This window comes from Mobula birostris, chromosome X, assembly GCF_030028105.1.
Source record: "Mobula birostris isolate sMobBir1 chromosome X, sMobBir1.hap1, whole genome shotgun sequence".
In the NCBI taxonomy this organism is placed as follows: domain Eukaryota; kingdom Metazoa; phylum Chordata; class Chondrichthyes; order Myliobatiformes; family Myliobatidae; genus Mobula; species Mobula birostris.
The window spans coordinates 41,762,445-41,779,347 of NC_092402.1; the positions used below are offsets into that span (position 1 = coordinate 41,762,445).

General features: G+C 40.8%; 1 protein-coding gene across 2 annotated transcripts in view; it reads left to right on the forward strand.

The window, feature by feature from the left end:
• The first annotated feature begins 1,274 nt into the window (after positions 1 to 1,274).
• The window catches only part of LOC140191566 (inactive phospholipase C-like protein 2), a 230,203-nt gene continuing 214,574 nt past the window's right edge, over positions 1,275 to 16,903 (forward strand). For both annotated transcript variants that reach the window (XM_072249065.1, XM_072249073.1), the window contains exon 1: positions 1,275 to 1,819. In XM_072249065.1, the coding sequence (XP_072105166.1) occupies positions 1,613 to 1,819 (207 nt within the window). In that variant the 5' untranslated portion in view covers positions 1,275 to 1,612. The remainder of the gene's footprint in view (positions 1,820 to 16,903) is intronic.

Genomic DNA, 16,903 nt, shown 5'->3' on the forward strand with positions numbered 1-16,903 from the left:
TCATTGGCGGCTATGGGAGCTCGTGAATGTTCCTCCATTTTTTGACAGTCAAAGCGAGCACAGAAGGCACTGAGCTCATCTGGGAACGCAGCCTTGTTGTCACCTATGTCGCGTGGTTTCACGTTATAAGAGATTATGGCATTCAAGCCCTACCGTAGCTGTCTAGCAACCTTCAGTGACTCAAGTTTGGTCCAGAATTGCCACTTCGCACCTGAAATGGCTTTCCGCAGATTATACCTGGATCTTTTGTATTTTACTTGGTCGTCAGACTTGAATTCCACTGTCTGGGCCTCAGCAGATTGCGGATCTCATGGTTGATTCAGGACTGCTGACTGGGGAAGACTCTGAATGATTTTGTGGGGACACTCTTGTCTACGACTGTTTTTATAATGTCCGTGACAACCATGGCATATTCATTCAGATCCTCTGAAAGTCCTTGAGCATGGCCCATTCCACCCACTCAAACAATTCCGTAGCCGTTCCTCTGCCTCCAGCGACCACCTTTTTGTTATCTTGTGGTTCCCCGGCAGGAATGTGTTCTCAGTGAGGGAAATGAGAACAAATACATTTCCGTCAACGTTTCAAAATACAACAGTTACTTATTTTCTTAGGGGTGGGGAACTTTTTGCATCAGATTATTTGATCATGCTCGATTTCCAAAATCAGGGAGGAGGGCAAAAATTCAGCCCGTCCTCGTAAGAGTCATTTTTGCTCCAATTATCACAGGTATTAGATGATTTTTTTTAAAAACACCAGGCACAATCTGACCGGCCGCTAATTTCAGATTGGACAAAAGGTGGCGAACCAACACCGGCGTGTGAAGCCGGCGGGGAGAGGGAGCTCGGTGATACTGAGACTGATCTTCTTTGATAAACTCTCTGTCCCCTTACACCGCTTCCCATGAAGGTGGACAGGGGATCGGATTGTAAAGTGATCACTCCAATCTGCGCGCACTGATTTTATTGGAAATTTTGGAAATGTTGCGACAGCCTGTCAAACGATACTGGCAGAGTTTTGTTTATACTAATATCTAGCAGTATTCTTTTTGAAATGTTAACGTGATTTCTAAGTCGGACTAAAACCTAAGGAAAACCGTTTAACGATCTCGTCCCGCTGCAGCCCACCGCGAACATTATTATTATTATGCTTTGGGACACTTAAGAGTATTTGAAGGCAGATAATTCCATTCATTTTAATGTCAACTTGCAAATCGCTGAACTTGCACGTTTTATGTCTTTCCTGTCTTCAAGCAGACGAAAGTAGCTGGTGCTTTATCCACACATAGCTGTCACGTCTGTTTTACTGACTGATTCTTCCGAAGGAACAGAACCCCAGTGGATGCAGTGATTTTATTCAGAGGGGAGATCTGGGAAAGAGGCGTTCTTTGCAACACAACACGAGTTGGAAACGAGGAAGTCACACACGCCTGGGCTGAGGTGACGGATTATATCCGTTAATTTCACAGGAAGTAAATGAGAGCGGCTCGGCTGGCCGCACGCCTCTGGAGCGTTTAGATAGTTTCAGCACAGTTGTACCGGGCTCAGGGGCGCAGGGTCACCCGGGTCTCTGCAGCATGTGGCCGCGCTGACTCTGTGCTAACGATGCTTCTCTGATGATGGCGGATGTTCAGAGAGACGGTGCTGAAGTCGGGCTGCCGGATCACCGGGCTCCAAGCAACCCCATCCCGGACTCGTCTGGCTTCTTAGCAGAAACTCAACCTGTCTCGAACGGGAAATGCCCGGATCCGGGTGACCCGTCTGTCAGCAGTGAAAGTACCGCGAGTAAACCGTGCACGCCGCCTCTAAGCAGCATCATTAAGGTAAAGAGCACGCTGACACCCCAAAGCCAATTTGCATTGATTCAATCTGTTTAAGCGAGGCAAGGAAATAATTATATTTCTAAAAATAGTTTGCTTCTCAATTATTAATTTATTGCAATAAGGATATTATTGTTTTGTTGCATGTTTAACGCTGTCCGCGCAGCACTATCAGTCGGGTCTAGCTACCGGAGGGAACAGCTCCGCTGTTCCCAAGATAGAGAGAATTTTCTTCCATGTCCCAAAGATGTGAGGTGGGTGAGAACGGAGAGCACCCCGATCGGACTGCAGTCTTTGTAAGCGTATACTCAGTGAGAAGTGAGGAGAAAAACGAATACAACTCTGGGTGATTGGGGAGTAGGAGCAGGTTTCTTTATTGTTGCCATTTGCACGGAGCTTGGGGAGTGTCGTTCTGGTTTTTGGTAGGTTACCACAGCAGTTATTTTTCAGTGTCATAACACCCCATTCACCCTCGAGAATAGCTCTGCGATATTGTTTATTATTAATACTGTGAAGACAAATTGGTATTTGAATCGCATCTGGTATAGAAAATAGAAACCCACAATTAAATAGGAGCTCAAAGGGTTTTACTTAATAAAGAATTCACTCTCAGCCCTCTTGTTCTGGTTTGGGTAGAACAATATGCACTTTCAAATTCTTTTTCCACAAAGTATAACTACCTTTTCTTTAATACTGCCTGCGAACTGATCAAACTTGGATTTCAAACCGAGGTATATCCACGTGACCGTAAAAGCCCAATAGACAAAAAAAAAGGATTTCTGGCGCTTTGTTTGCCGTCGCTGTGGTATGGAGGTAGAGGTTACCGCACAGTGCATAAAGAAGCGCTTGATGTGCCTAACTGCACACTCTTCAGTTTCACTTACATTCATCTGATAAAGAAATCGCTGGAGTTTAGACTCGGGCAAGGGCTGACAAGCAACAAGTAACATCCACGTCAATCAAATGGCAATCTGAGATCATCTACAACAGAGTGCAGCTTTTTGACCTTCATATTCCGTTCTAAATACCACACCATCGACGATCTTGACTGGGGAGCAGCAGGAGGGTTGGGGTTGGATTGGTATGGTTGGTCACCATTGACAAGAACCTAAATAGATCGGGCACGTAAGTGGCTACCCGAGCAGGTCAGAGGCTGGGAATCCTGCCCCAAGTGACTAAATCTTCTGACACGAACACTTACTTCATCCATAAAGCACAAGTCAGGAGTGTGAGAGTTTGCTGTTCACTTGGCTGGATGAGAGAAGCTCCACCAAGAAGCTGGACACAATCTAGGAGAACATATACGCAAAATGCTAGAGGAACTCTGTAGATCAGGTCGCACCTAGAGAGGAAAATAAACAGTCAATATTTTGGGCCGAGACCTTTCATTACAACTGAAGGACTCAGCCTTAAATGTAAGCTGTTTATTCCCCTCCATAGATACTGCCTGACCTGCTGAGTTCTTCCAGCATTTTGTGTGTGTTGATTTCCGGCATCTGCCAAATCTCTTGTGGAAATCCAGGACAAAAGGGCTTGCTTAATTAGTACTCTACCCATCACCCTAAGCATTCACTACTTCTACCACTAGTGATCTGTGACCTCAGTGAGTACTTGCTACAAATGTGCTGTAGTTATTTACCAAGGCTTCTTTTAAGGTGTCTTCCAAACTCATCAGCTCTGCCGTCTCGAAGGGTAAGCAACAGGTATGCCATCTTCTGCCTGTAACTCTCCATGTCTTATACTGACTTGGAAATATATCACTGTTCCTTCAGCACCATTAGATCAAACTACTGAAACTTTATGCATATCCACCCTTTCAGCGGAAAGACTGAAGTAGTTCAAAAATTATCTTGCCATCATCTTCTCATTGCTACTATGAGAGAGGAGATACAGGAGCCTATGGACCCACACTCAACAATTCACAAGTAGCTTCTCCCCTTCTGCCATCTCATTTTGTATGGAAATTGAACCCATGAACGCTACCTCACTACTTTTTTCTTTTTTTCCTCTTTTTGCACTACATATTTAATTTAACTTTTAAAAATATATACTTCTTACTGTAATTTACAGTTTATTATTATGTATTGCATTGTACTATAACAGCAAATTTCACAACATATGCTGGTGATATTAAATCTGATTGTGATCCTGATCACCCATGTGAGGAATGTCCAAATCTATTCAGTGAATTAAAAAAAGATGCATCCTATTTATTCTCATCCACTGATATAGATATTCTGTAGCCCCTATAAGACGCTTACTTTAATTTAAACACTTAGTATATGCTAATACAATACAATGTGGTTATGGTAGTGGCACAGTAGACTAACGATTCAGAGTTCAAATACTATCAGGGAATTTAAATTCAATTAATAATCTAGAATATAGAAAAAACTGTTAGTCTTAGTAATGAAAAGTTGTAGAATTAGTCAGCTCCATCGAGGATACTAGCCTCCATAGTATCCAAGACATCTTCAAGGAGTGGTGCCTCAGAAAGGCAGTGTCCATTATTAAGGACCCCCACCACCCAGGACATGCCCTCTTCTCATTGTTACCATCACGAAGGAAGTACAGAAGCCTGAAGGCACACACTCAGTGATTCAGGAACAGCTTCTTCCTCTCTGCCATCTGGTTCCTAAACAGACATTGAACCCATGAACACTACCTCACTACTTTTTAAATGTATTCTGCTTTTCTTGAACTACTTATTTTAACTTAAGCATTTAATAGGCATATATATGCTTACTGTAATTCTTTTTTTTCTATATTTATCATGTATTGCATTGTACTGCTGCTGCAAAGTAAACAAATTTCAGGACATATGCTGGTCATATTAAACCTAATTTTGTTTCTGACTCTGATTCAGAAATATCAATTGGTTTGCTAATATTCTTCATGAGAGGAAATGTTCTATTGTTACTGGTTCTGGTCTGTAAGTTGTAGAGATAGACATTGTGGAAGCAGACCCCTTGCCCACCCCCCCCCCACCCCAGCTGTACTGACCATCAGACACCCAATTTAGTCTTCTCACAGCCCCTTCAACATCTCCAGATTCAACAATTCAGTTACTCAACAGAGACTGTAGCAGCAAATTAACCTACAAAGAAGCAAGTCTTTTTGGGATGTGGAGGAAACCGGAGTGCCCAGAGGCAACACAAGTGGTCACAGGAAGAGCTTCACAGGGACAGCACCAGAGGTCAGAGTTGAACCTGGTTTGCTGTTGCTCTACTGGTTTACTATGTGAATCCAGACCCACAGCAGAGGTGATTGACTTCTATTTGTCCTCTGAAATGGCCTGGCAATCCAGTCTGTTGAGTGGCATTCAGGAAGGGCAATAAGTGCTGTCTTTGCCAGGCATGCTCGTGTCCCAAACAATAAATAATAAGAAGAAAGTCAATGTCAGCTGTGTAACTTAAAGTTCAAAGTAAATTTATCATCAAAGTATGCATACGTCACCACATACATACAATCCTGAGATTAATTTTCTTGCAGGCATTCACAGTAGAAGAAATACAATGGAGTTAATGAAAAACTACACATGAAGACTGACAAGAAACCAATGTGCAAAAGAAGAAAACTGTGCAGATACATAAACAAATAAATAGACAAACAAAAAAATAATACTGAGAACATGAGTTGTAGAGTCCTTGAATGTGAGTCCATAGATTGAGTTCAGTGATCAGTTTAGTGTTGAGGTGAGTGAAGTTGTCCAAGCTGGTTCAGGAGCTTGATGTTATGGATATTTTGTAGTATACTCAGTTACCAATGTGCTTTGGTGACATGTAAGTTATGGGCTGAGGGTTCTCACAATGGAGTTATGTTAAGAAGATGCCAATTGATGGGTTTAAAGATGTTACTTACTCCAGGGATTTTTCCAAATCACAAGCCATTAGCTTTATAGTTATTACTTGTGCACATGAAGGGACATAAATAAATTAGTTTTTCATAAATACTGTGCAAAACCATAGTTTTTTCGAGTTTGTTTTCATGCCCTATGACTGTATAACAGCTATTATTGAAAAGCCGTATATCTTCCTTAAAAGACAGTGAAAATATTATTGTCTAACAATATGTTATTTTTTATGTCCTTGGGAAGTTCAGTGCAAATCACTTTTATCAGTAACTTGTTGGTACATCTAGTGTGCAGCAGCAAGTGATAAAAGACAAATCACAGGAAAACATTTGACTCATTATGATACACTCACTGGCCACTTTATTAGGTATAGGAGTCCACAGGAATGGAACTCATTGGGGTCTTCTGCTGCTGTAGCCTATCCACATGTTGACATGTTGTGTATTCAGAGATGCCCTTCTGCACACCACTGTTGTAAAGCGTGGTTATTTGAGTTACTGTCACCTTCCTGCCAGCTTGAGCCAGTGTAGTCGTTCTTCTCTGACCTCTCTCATTAACAAGGAGTTTTCACCCCACAGAACTGCCACTCTCTGGAATTTTTTGTTTGCTTTTCGCACCATTCACTGCAAACTTTAGAGACTGTTGTCATGAAAATCCCACGAATAAGTGGTTTCTGAGATACTCAAACCCCACCCCACCCCTTTATCTGGCACAACAATCATTTCACGGTCAAAGTCACTTAGATCACACTTCTTCCCTATTCTGATGATTGGTCTGAACAACAACTGAACCTCTTGACCATGTCTGCATGGTTTTATGCATTGGGTTGCTGCCACATGATTGGCTGATTAGATATTAGCATTAATGAGCAGGTGTATAGGTGTACCTAATAAAGTGGACAATGAGTGTATGTTACCGTATTACTCTTTATTTCTGAATGAGGGATGCATGGTTAAATCAGGGAATGGCAGAATTGTGCTTGAAGAGGCCATTTGGCATGTTGACTCTGTGTTGGCTTTTAATAGAGCAGTCTTATCAGACTCCTTCTCTTGCTCATGTTCTCCATTGAACCCAAGTTATTCTGTCTCAACTACCTATTCAATTTCCCTTTGGAAATTTGATAGTTTCTGCTTCCCCCCTCTTTCAAGGCACAAATTCCAGTTCATTTCCTGCTTTCTGAAAACTTCCTTACAAGTTTTTCTCCACATCTCCTTTCTACTTTTTGCCTCAAATTTTAAATGTGTTGTCAAGGAAGAATATCTGCTTAGTGGAGTTGGGTATGGATCCTTCTCTGGGGCTACAGAATAAATAGAAAAAAGCAATCAAAGTTAACATCTTTCCTCATGGTAAGGCTGCTTGAACAAGAGTGTTGGAGGTGCTCAGAGTCTGAAGTTGAATGTTGGGAAATTGAATGAGGCTGAAGCATTAACCACTCTTTTTCCACCTGTAGCTGATGAGCTCACTGTGCATCACCAGAAAGTCTCTTCTGAGACCTTCCTGTTACAAAACTACCAGAGCAAACCATGGAAGAAGGTTTAACAACGAAGTTTAAAAAATGCCTAGAGGGCTATGGCCAAACAAAGGCAAATGGTTCCAGCTCAGATTGACATCTTGGTCAGCATGGACAAGTTGGGCCAAAAGGCCTGTTTCCATGCTATATTGCTCTGTAACTATAAAAGTGACGGCATACATCTTAGCAGCTGACATATGATGTGAGCCCAAAGAAGAATGAATTTGAAGAGTATTTATTATAGCTGCTTTTGTAAAAATGGAAGGAGATGAGAATTCACTATTCATTGATAAAGGGACATCTTTGCTGATATAATTCTATTCCTATCTGTTCAATATGCTCATACTTGTATCTTGCCAGTCTCTTAACAGGCGTACACATCTGAAAATTCCAAGTTGCATGTGCTTTGGCAACATAACAGCAGCTTTTCCAAAGGTTAGGAGGTAGACGACAGTGAAGACAGTGGCTCTGTTTTGCACTATTCTTCAGTACCAGGCATTGTTAGAAGAAGTGCCCCCTCCCTTGCACTGCTAATCTGGTTGGAATCCATTCTTTATTAAAGGCCTATCCTGTTATATTTAAAGCCCATTAGTTTTTAATGAGCATTCCTCAAATGGGCTTGTACTTATAAAGAAAACATAATCTCCTGTAAAGAAACTTATTGCAGTCCTTCAGGAACTGGAAATTTCTTGGAAAACTGTTTTGTATTGCCAGCTGAGTAGTGCAAAGCGAGGTCCCATCAGCTTTGGGAAGGCAATGGGGATTTAACCCTCTTTTGGTGGTATTGCCTGAAGGAGCGATATAATTAAGAAGTAAGGGAGAACTCTCTTGAAAACAAGTAGAGCTAAAAGATTTTTGAAAATCTGTTTGAACTAATAAGGCAGATTTAACATTCATCTGAAGGACAGTATTTTAGAGAAATTCTCTACCAGTACTGTACCAGATTTCAGAATAGATTGTGAACTTGAAATTTAAAATGTGTCTTGAAACCACAAGCATCTGATTAGAAGATGCTGGCTATTTGCCCACCTATGGATCATGTGGTGTTATTTAATGTCTACTTCTCTGTCTTACGGATTGCACATAAAGATCCAGCTGAGAGGATATGTTAGAGCAGTCCTAATGCTGTAAGATTGCCAGCAAGCAGGCAAAATGACCTTCTGTCTGATGTTTTATCTCCCTGTCCTGCTTTAGATCTGTACTATATCTTCCTACAGCCACACAATTGCAATCAGAAAGACTGACAAAGACGGATTAACCCCATTAGTAGCTCCTCAAAGTTGTGCTGATGTATAACAGCTATTGGGTTTCTCTGCATCTTTCTCTGTATGAAAGAGCAAAATTTAAAAGGTACTTGGGCAGGTACATGGACAGGAAAGGTTTTAGAGGGATATGTGCAAAAAGGAATCTTTGATGGCAGGGACTATTTGACTTAAAAGGCCTGTTTCCATGCAGTATGACTCTAGAATTCAGTGACTCTATGAGAGAGATTGCTCAGACACCCTCACAAACTTCATGGAATTTCTTTCATCGCCTTTCGCGTGAGAAACTGTCACTACCTCAACCCACCATCATATCCTCCTTTCCTCTTTCCTCCACCAGGCTTCCCTTCAAAGTATTAATGCTCTCTGCCCCAGCTATGGTCTGTGGGAGAAGGCTCCACCTTCTCCTCATTATTTCTGGATAAAGTCATTTTGCATGAATTCCCTATTGAATTTATCCACCATCTGGAAGAGGAAACATCTTCTTCCTGAAGATGCCCTCTCACACCCCTTGTATAATCTTAAAGCCATCCTTCAGCTGTCACTTCTCTAGATAAAGCTGCTTAATTATGGATGAAAGTAAATTGGAAGGCTATGTGGGAGGGAACCATTAGAATGGTCTTGGAGTATGTTGAAAGGTTGGCACAATATTGTGGGCTGAAGGGCCTGTGCTGCACTCTACTGTTCTATGGTCTATGTTTAATTCTGTCAAAGTTGCAGTATGACAACGTACCTGTTGAGGGTGGGACCGGGAGACGAGGTGGGGGAAGCTCTTGCTTTGAGGCCCAATTTGCATTTTCAGGATTTTGACTGCCATTGTTGCTCTGTGTTCCACTAGCAAAGACACAATTGAAATTATTGTAAAGAGTCCAAAGGGTGGACATGGTTGCATGTGGAAAATCTCCAGTGTCTGATGATTAATGAATGCATTAATATTCCGATAGGATACCCTGCTGCACCAATGCCTTCTGAAGACTGCCACTTGCCATATCTGCAATTCAGCCTTGAATCCTATTTTTAAGCTGTCTCTGATTTAGCTGGCACAACAAAAAGAAAAATAGCCTAGAGCTCAGGTTAGGTTTCAACTTGCAGTCAAATGTGTCTCGGCTCTTGTTTGAATAACACGAGCGTTTTATTTATTCTGAGTGAATGAGGAGCACAGGAAAAAGCATGATTCAAGATTATCCCCAATTTCCTTCAAACCCAATAGTCAACCATTGCATCATGCAAGTAAGAGTAAACATTAAATCCAGATGGGGTAAAAGGATGAAATTTCCCCTCCTGAAATGACATTAGTGAAATAATCAGGTTTTTGCAATAATCCAATAGCATCATTGGTCACTATTGTTGTTGTTAGCTATTCAATTCCAGAATTCATTTAGTCAGCTGCCATGGTGGTATTTGAACTCATATCCACAGGTCATCAATGCTTGTCCAGTAATTTAACCACTACACCTGCTTCCAATAAGCTTCCCACAGGAATGGAGTGAATCTATGTGATAAATGCACAACTTTTCAAGCTATATCATCTGCACTAAAGAACCAAGTTCATACCAAACTCAATCACCAAGCTGTAGAATGAAGTCGTCACTTTGCATTTGCACATTCAGAGACCAGATTCCAAATCACTAGTGACTTGTTCACTGAAGTGTACAAGAGAATGGGGTTTCTATCTAACATCTACAATGTGAACATCTTTTACCAATCTATGTACACAAAAATGCTGGAGGAACTTACCAAGTCAGGCAGCATCTATGGAGGGAAATAAACAGTCGACATTTTGTCTCGGCCCTTAACATTGACTCCTTATTCTCCATAGATGCTGCCTGAGCTGCTGAGTTCCTCCAGCATGTTGTGTGTGTGGCTCAAGATTTCCAGCATCTGCAGAATCTCTTGTGTCCCTTTACCAACTTCTCCCTGCTACCCAACATTGTCCTCTTACAATAAAGTACCATGATAAGCTTCTAGGAAAGATGGATCTCTTCCATTACCCCGGGACCTCAGGGAGGGTAGACATCAGGGATAAATCTCACCATTACATTCGGTGCGCCAGCATAGATTTTAGGCATCAGAGGATAAAGCTCAAAGCCCCATGGTGTACTGGAAAGCAATGATCCTTGTCCTCCTGAGTACACCTGAAACTTAGCCTGCCCACACCAGAACAGGAACTGCCCATGTTTCTCATTAGGATAAGTGAGCAAACACTTGTATCCTCCCCCAGGATAACTTCGGCATTACTGAGGCTTTCGGTCCACTTGACTCTGAAGAGCAGGTCAAGCAGTTCACATGTCTATAACCCAACTCATGACACAGATACTTCATTAAAAACTCTATCACAGAATCATGTACAAGGAAATGATTCAAGGATTTGAGAAAGTCTGACACCTTCACTGATACCTGGGAATCACTTGCCTGTGGTATTTCAAAATGGGAAGAAGAATTCAGGATGGCACACAGGAACTTTAACAGGAGTAAGATGAAGTCCAGCTAAGAAATGCATTGCCTCCCAAAGTAGTCAGTTTCCTGCATTGTCAAGCCCCTACTCCCCACCTTTTGTAGGGTCTATGGTGATCAGCCACCTCAGGATATGCACAACTTGAGAGGAAGTAAGTCATCATGGACCTTCACAGAACCACTTAGGGAGATGAAGCCAACACCACAACCTTGAGCACAAGGCTCACTTTCCTACCGACATACTTCCTGAAGAATGCAGAACCAAACACTTTAGATTCAGAACACATTTCCTAAGAGGATGGATATTTTTTCGGTAAGCTTTTTGAATTTTAGATCCCTATCCAATCACCCTTGCCCCACTTACTGCCATTCCTCTTTCAGCTCTGTGAGTGGCGAGGTGTTCTGCTGTCACGTGGCGATCCTCCCAGTAGCCTGCCTAAGAAATGTATGTATTCTGTCTGCTGCAAACATATAGTTGATTTTCCCTCCAACGGATCCTAATGTTGGTGACAATTGACCTTTACATTTGCCCTAGGCTGGGCTTTGTCAGGGTATAACTGGCTTTATCACACAGACTGCATTTATTACTGTGGCTGTTATTTGTTATAATTTGGCCAATACACATACCACCCTGGATTCTCATTGCATTTACATTGCCATGGGTAACATTCAAAGGAGTGCTTTGTCTTATAAGTCAAGTGTATCTGCTGCTGATGCAATGAAAAGTAAAACCACTGAGGAAAATGATTGTTATACACTCAGTGACCTCTTAGGTACAGGAATGGAACCCGTGTGATCTTCTGCTGTTGTAGCCCATCCACTTCAAGGTTTGACACGTTGTGTGTTCAGAGATGCTCTTCTGCACACCAGTGTTGTAACATGTAGTTATTTGAGTTACTGTCACCTTCCTGTCAGCTTGAACCAGTCTGGCTATTCTCTTCTGACCTCTATCAATATCAAGGCATTTTCACCCACAGAACTGCTGCTCAAGACTGGATGTTTTCTTTTTGTTTTTTGCACCATTCTCTGTAAACTCTAGAGACTGTTATGCATGAAAATCCCAGGAGATCAGAAGTTTCTGAGATACTCAAACCACCCTGTCTGGGACCAGCAATCATTCCACAGTTAAAGTCACTTAGATCACATTTGTTCCCCTTTCTGATGTTTGGTCTGAACAACAACTGAAACCCTTGACCATGCCTGCATGCTTTTATGCATTGAGTTGCTGTCACATGATTGGATCATTAGATATTTGCATTAATGAGTAGGTATACAGGTGTATCCAATAAAGTGGCCACTGAGTTTGTGTTAGAGAGGTCTGTTTCAACAAACTATAGCTGGTGTTTGTAAATGATTTGCAACGAGACCATGTTAACTACCTCTTTACCTTACAATGTTCATATCTATTGAAAGAAAGTAAATAAACTTTACAGCTCTTAGTGCATTTTGCAAAGAAGGACTTCCTATTGTGTCAAGCTGGGTTCAGTTGAGCATCCACAGTGGATGTTTAGAGTGCATTTCCTTTTTTCCTTATTAACAGCAACTATTTTTGAGTTTGAAGTGCTTCTGAGAATCTGACAGAGATTTGCACACTCTTCACCAAGATACAACCACCTTTGCCTTGGTTCCCTTGGTTAGAAGACTGGAACTCCCCACTCACTGGCACGGTGGAAGCAGTTTCAATAGAAGGACCACAGCAGTTCAGGAAGGTGACTCGCCACCACTTCCTCAAGGATATTTAGTCGGTGGTAAATATATACTGGCTTTACCAGTGACGCTTGAATAGAAAGAAATCTTATATTTTGCACTCGTTCTGAGTGTTGTGCAGAGGAAGCTTTTATAAAATAATTTTATTGCCATAATATTGAAGAACACGATGAAAGATGTGAGTGGAGAGTTATTTCACCATTGTTTACCTCTCATAAAACGCTGTCAAACCTGTCCTTCTGAACTCTCTTGTTTTTTTTCTTGATGTTATTCTCTCTGAATGACTATAACTATTAATTTTCTACCAGATAAGTTACACCAATTCAACACATTAGATACAAAGTTAATCTGTGAACATATTGCCTACAAATGCAATAATATTTGTTGAGGAAGTGTATACAGTATATGCATCAGACACATTTGAAATCTGCTTGCTTACACCAAACTGGCAGAAGCTACCGCTAATCAGAACGGACAGTTGTGACATTTGTAAGAACTGGACAAAGAGATTTTAACATTTGATTACTTCATGGCACCATATAATAGTATTTTCAATGCTGTTTGTGTATGTTATATGCTTAATATATTATAATGTGTCAAAATCCTTGGTTAGTTATGTGCTTAAAAAGTCACGATCAGAATGGTAACGATCCTGAGTGCATCCACTGTATTTAATCTGCAAAGCATAATCTGTGTTTTTGAGATGCTTGAGGTCTTGAAATCGCCCTCATATGCTTGCTTTTGTACACACCTTATTTGATGCAATATTAAAATACAGTATTACTGCACAATGCTCATAAGTGCATAGGAGACGTGCATGAAACTATTTCACTCAAAGTGTTTCAGTGGACACAGAGTGACAACGCTCACAACCGGGTTTGACTTCTCATTCTCTGAGAATAGTCTCCGTTCCTCAGAAGCAATGTAGATTTATTGAACATGAGGTTTGAAGCATTTGAGCCATATCTGGGAAGAAAGATTCCCCTATTGTCACCTGTCAATTCTCCTGCAAGTAAAGAGTTTATGTAATAACCAATGGCCATAAAATGATAAGACATAGGAGCAGAATTAGGCCATTTGTCCTGTTGAGTTTGCTCCGCAATTTGAGCATGGCTGATTTATTATCCCTCTCAACCCTATTCTACTGCCTTCTCCCCATACCTTTGACACCCTTACTAATCAAGAACCTATCAACTATTGCTTTTTACTTTGGGAAAGATCAATCTTTGATCCTATCGTGCCTAGTGACTTGGCTTCTATAGCCATCTGTGACAATGAATTCCACAGATTCACTGACCTCTGGCTAAAGAGATTTCTCCTCATCTCTGTTCTAAAGGGATGTCCCTGTGACTTAGTGTTATATAGAAAACTAAGGCTATGTATAGTTTTGGATTAGGGATGAGACATAATTCCCCTAGCTATGATAGGCAAAGTGCATATTTTCAAGTCACAGGTTTTGTTCTTATTTTTTTTATTCCTTTTAAAAATTCCCAGGTGTCCACTTGTAATGGAGGTTGCCTATTGTCAAGTCACACCGTACATACATTCTTCCCTCAGTGTCTGAGTGCAGCAGTGCTTCCAGTAACGACAGAGCATGCCGAAGTTGTCAGTACAATTTTCATTACTAATGTGGGCAATGGGATCTCACATAAAGAAAGTCGACAGGAAATGTATGTGGTGATGATATTTTTAATACACAGGGAACCATAAAAAACTATTTCAGCATATTGTTATTAATTTATTTTCCCCCTGAAAGATGGTGAGGCACTATCAACCTGGCTCTGGGCAACAATTTCCAGACCTTGGGTGATAGAGTTGAGTATTTGGATCATTTCCAACCCATTTGAAGATTTCACATTGACAGTTAGATTTCCTTCCTTGCTCCTCTCCATGAAAACACTGTATTCTGTCTCAACTCTCCATCACCACTTTACAAGCTGGTAACAGGAGATTCCAGAGGTACACAGGATGAATTCAGGGGAAATTAACCAACTTCAAAACAACTTTAATTTCTTTGGTTTCATTTAAAAATTTTTTAGAATCATTTTAAAATCATGTGGTAGATTCTACAATGTGATTATCAGCATTTGAAATCAATGTGTTGTATAAATAAATGGCTTCCAGCTAATTGGATCACGTCAGGACCAGTATCTTTTGGCCCAATTAAGCAGCTGCCCCAATTCGCTGAAGTTTCATGAAAATAGTTAAAAAGGTATAAAAAGACAATCAACCATTTAACTGAGTAACAAATTATGTATTTAAATGAAATACAGAATAAATCAGAACACTACCAATAATACTACAGTACTATAAAACTGACTATTAGTTCCCAAGTTATCAATGGAGGATATTGTACACTGCTGTATTCTTTTGATTGACTATAAATGAACGAGATCAGCGCAAAAACCTACTGCAGATTGTGGACTACCTTCATATAATGCCTTTGCCGCTTGTATTCTCAAAATCTTCGTTTTCATTGTGACATTCAGAATGATTGTCGATACCTTCAAATTCTTTATAGTTCCTAACTTGTTGAAGTAGTGAAGTTGTTTCATTTTCACTCCAGGCTATTTCTGGCATCTCCAAGCATGAATGTATGAAACCACAGTGGGCAAAACGGTTTTGAATTGTCTTACTGCTTATTTCTTGCCAACGTACAGTAACAATAATCACTGCTTTTTGAACACAAGCACATGCAACTGACGCTAATTAAAAACTGTTCACTGTAAGCACTTTGTAGTGTTTAATGTCCACACAAGTGCACCCGTCTGACATTAGTTACAAAGTGTTCAGCAAGTCTCCCGCCCCAATTAAATGGCATAATGTCTCAAATAAATAATGGGAATCTAGGCTACTTTCTCAATTAGGTTTTGTTCTTTAAGGGTTATTCCAAATAAGCAGCTGCCCTGATGGCCCCTGATTAATCAGAATCCACTGTATTCTCAAAACTTGACAGTCACATAACAAGTTATTGGGGCAGATATTCAAAAGCTTGCTCAATGAGGTCATTTTTACAAGAAATGTCTTTAAAAAGTAGAGCTAAAGAAGTAATGAGGTGAAGAGGGGCAACTTAACAGATCAGTGTCTTGGCATGATGGCTTGTGGTGCAGTGATCAAGTCAGGGCCCTCAAGATCTAGAGGGATGCAGATACCATAGAGATTTGGGAGTTGGGGAACACAGCTATAGAAGGGGCAAGGCTGTGTGGGGAGGAATGTGGTGTACTTGTAAATCGAAGTGAGAAATTTCAATGATTATTTTGGGCAAAATGCATTTTTCCCTTAGTAACTAAACTTTACAAACTAAAATTGTACCTTGCATTATCCATTCACTCAATCTGTATTATTAGTATTTATATCTCTACTTGAAAGTGTACAAGACTGGGACCTAAGCACTGTTCCTTGCAGGCTGAGTAATTTGTTTGTCAAGCAAGGCAAGTCTGACTTACACTACGGACTTACTGCTGATTAACCAGCCAGATGGAAGGAGGGACTGCTTACCTACCTAATACCTTGCAGGCTATTGACCCAATGCTTATTCAAGTCTTTAGTGTAGAATCCAGACAAAGTTTGTATTTCAGATTGTCACCTGGCAACTTCTGTTGGGAAATGCCCTTTTGTGGAGGTTTGATGAGGCCAAAATGGTACTCTGCTACGATGCCCTTCGTTATCAGTAAACTAGCCAGGTGACTTGACAAAGACTAATGAAGGAATTATCTCACCAGTGAGTCAGTAATATCAGGGAATGAGCAAAGGAAGAAGGAAACTTACTGGAAAATAGTGCAAAAAGTATATTTTTGTATTGGCCCCATCAAGTGAGCTCCACAATCACTTGTGCACTCTTTGTTATAGTCTGCTATACATACCTGAAGAGATAAGAACCTAAAATGATTTTTAACTCATACTGGCTGCTGTTCGATAGCAGCATTATATCTTTAGGTTTGCTGCCCAACAATTATAATGTGGTCGATGTGTGAAGAGCAATGGAAAATTATAGTTAGAGTGAAATAAACTTAACTGTTTGAAATAAGATCCATGTTGTAAATCAGTATTTGTATTGTTAAAACTCCTTAAACTTGTTTCTTTCGGAGTTAGATCTAGAATTTTTTCACTAAATCTCTTCGCCTCTCTCCTTTAGACATACCTTTCCAGCCACTCTCTGGCCCTCTTAGTTTGAACCTCACCTTCGGGGTTTATCTCCAAGTTATGGAGGTGGAGAGAGTGTCTTGATGGTGGAAGGGGATCTCCTCTGGATCACAGATGTGGGTGAGAGGGTACTAGTGTGATGGCGGCTGGGTGAATCC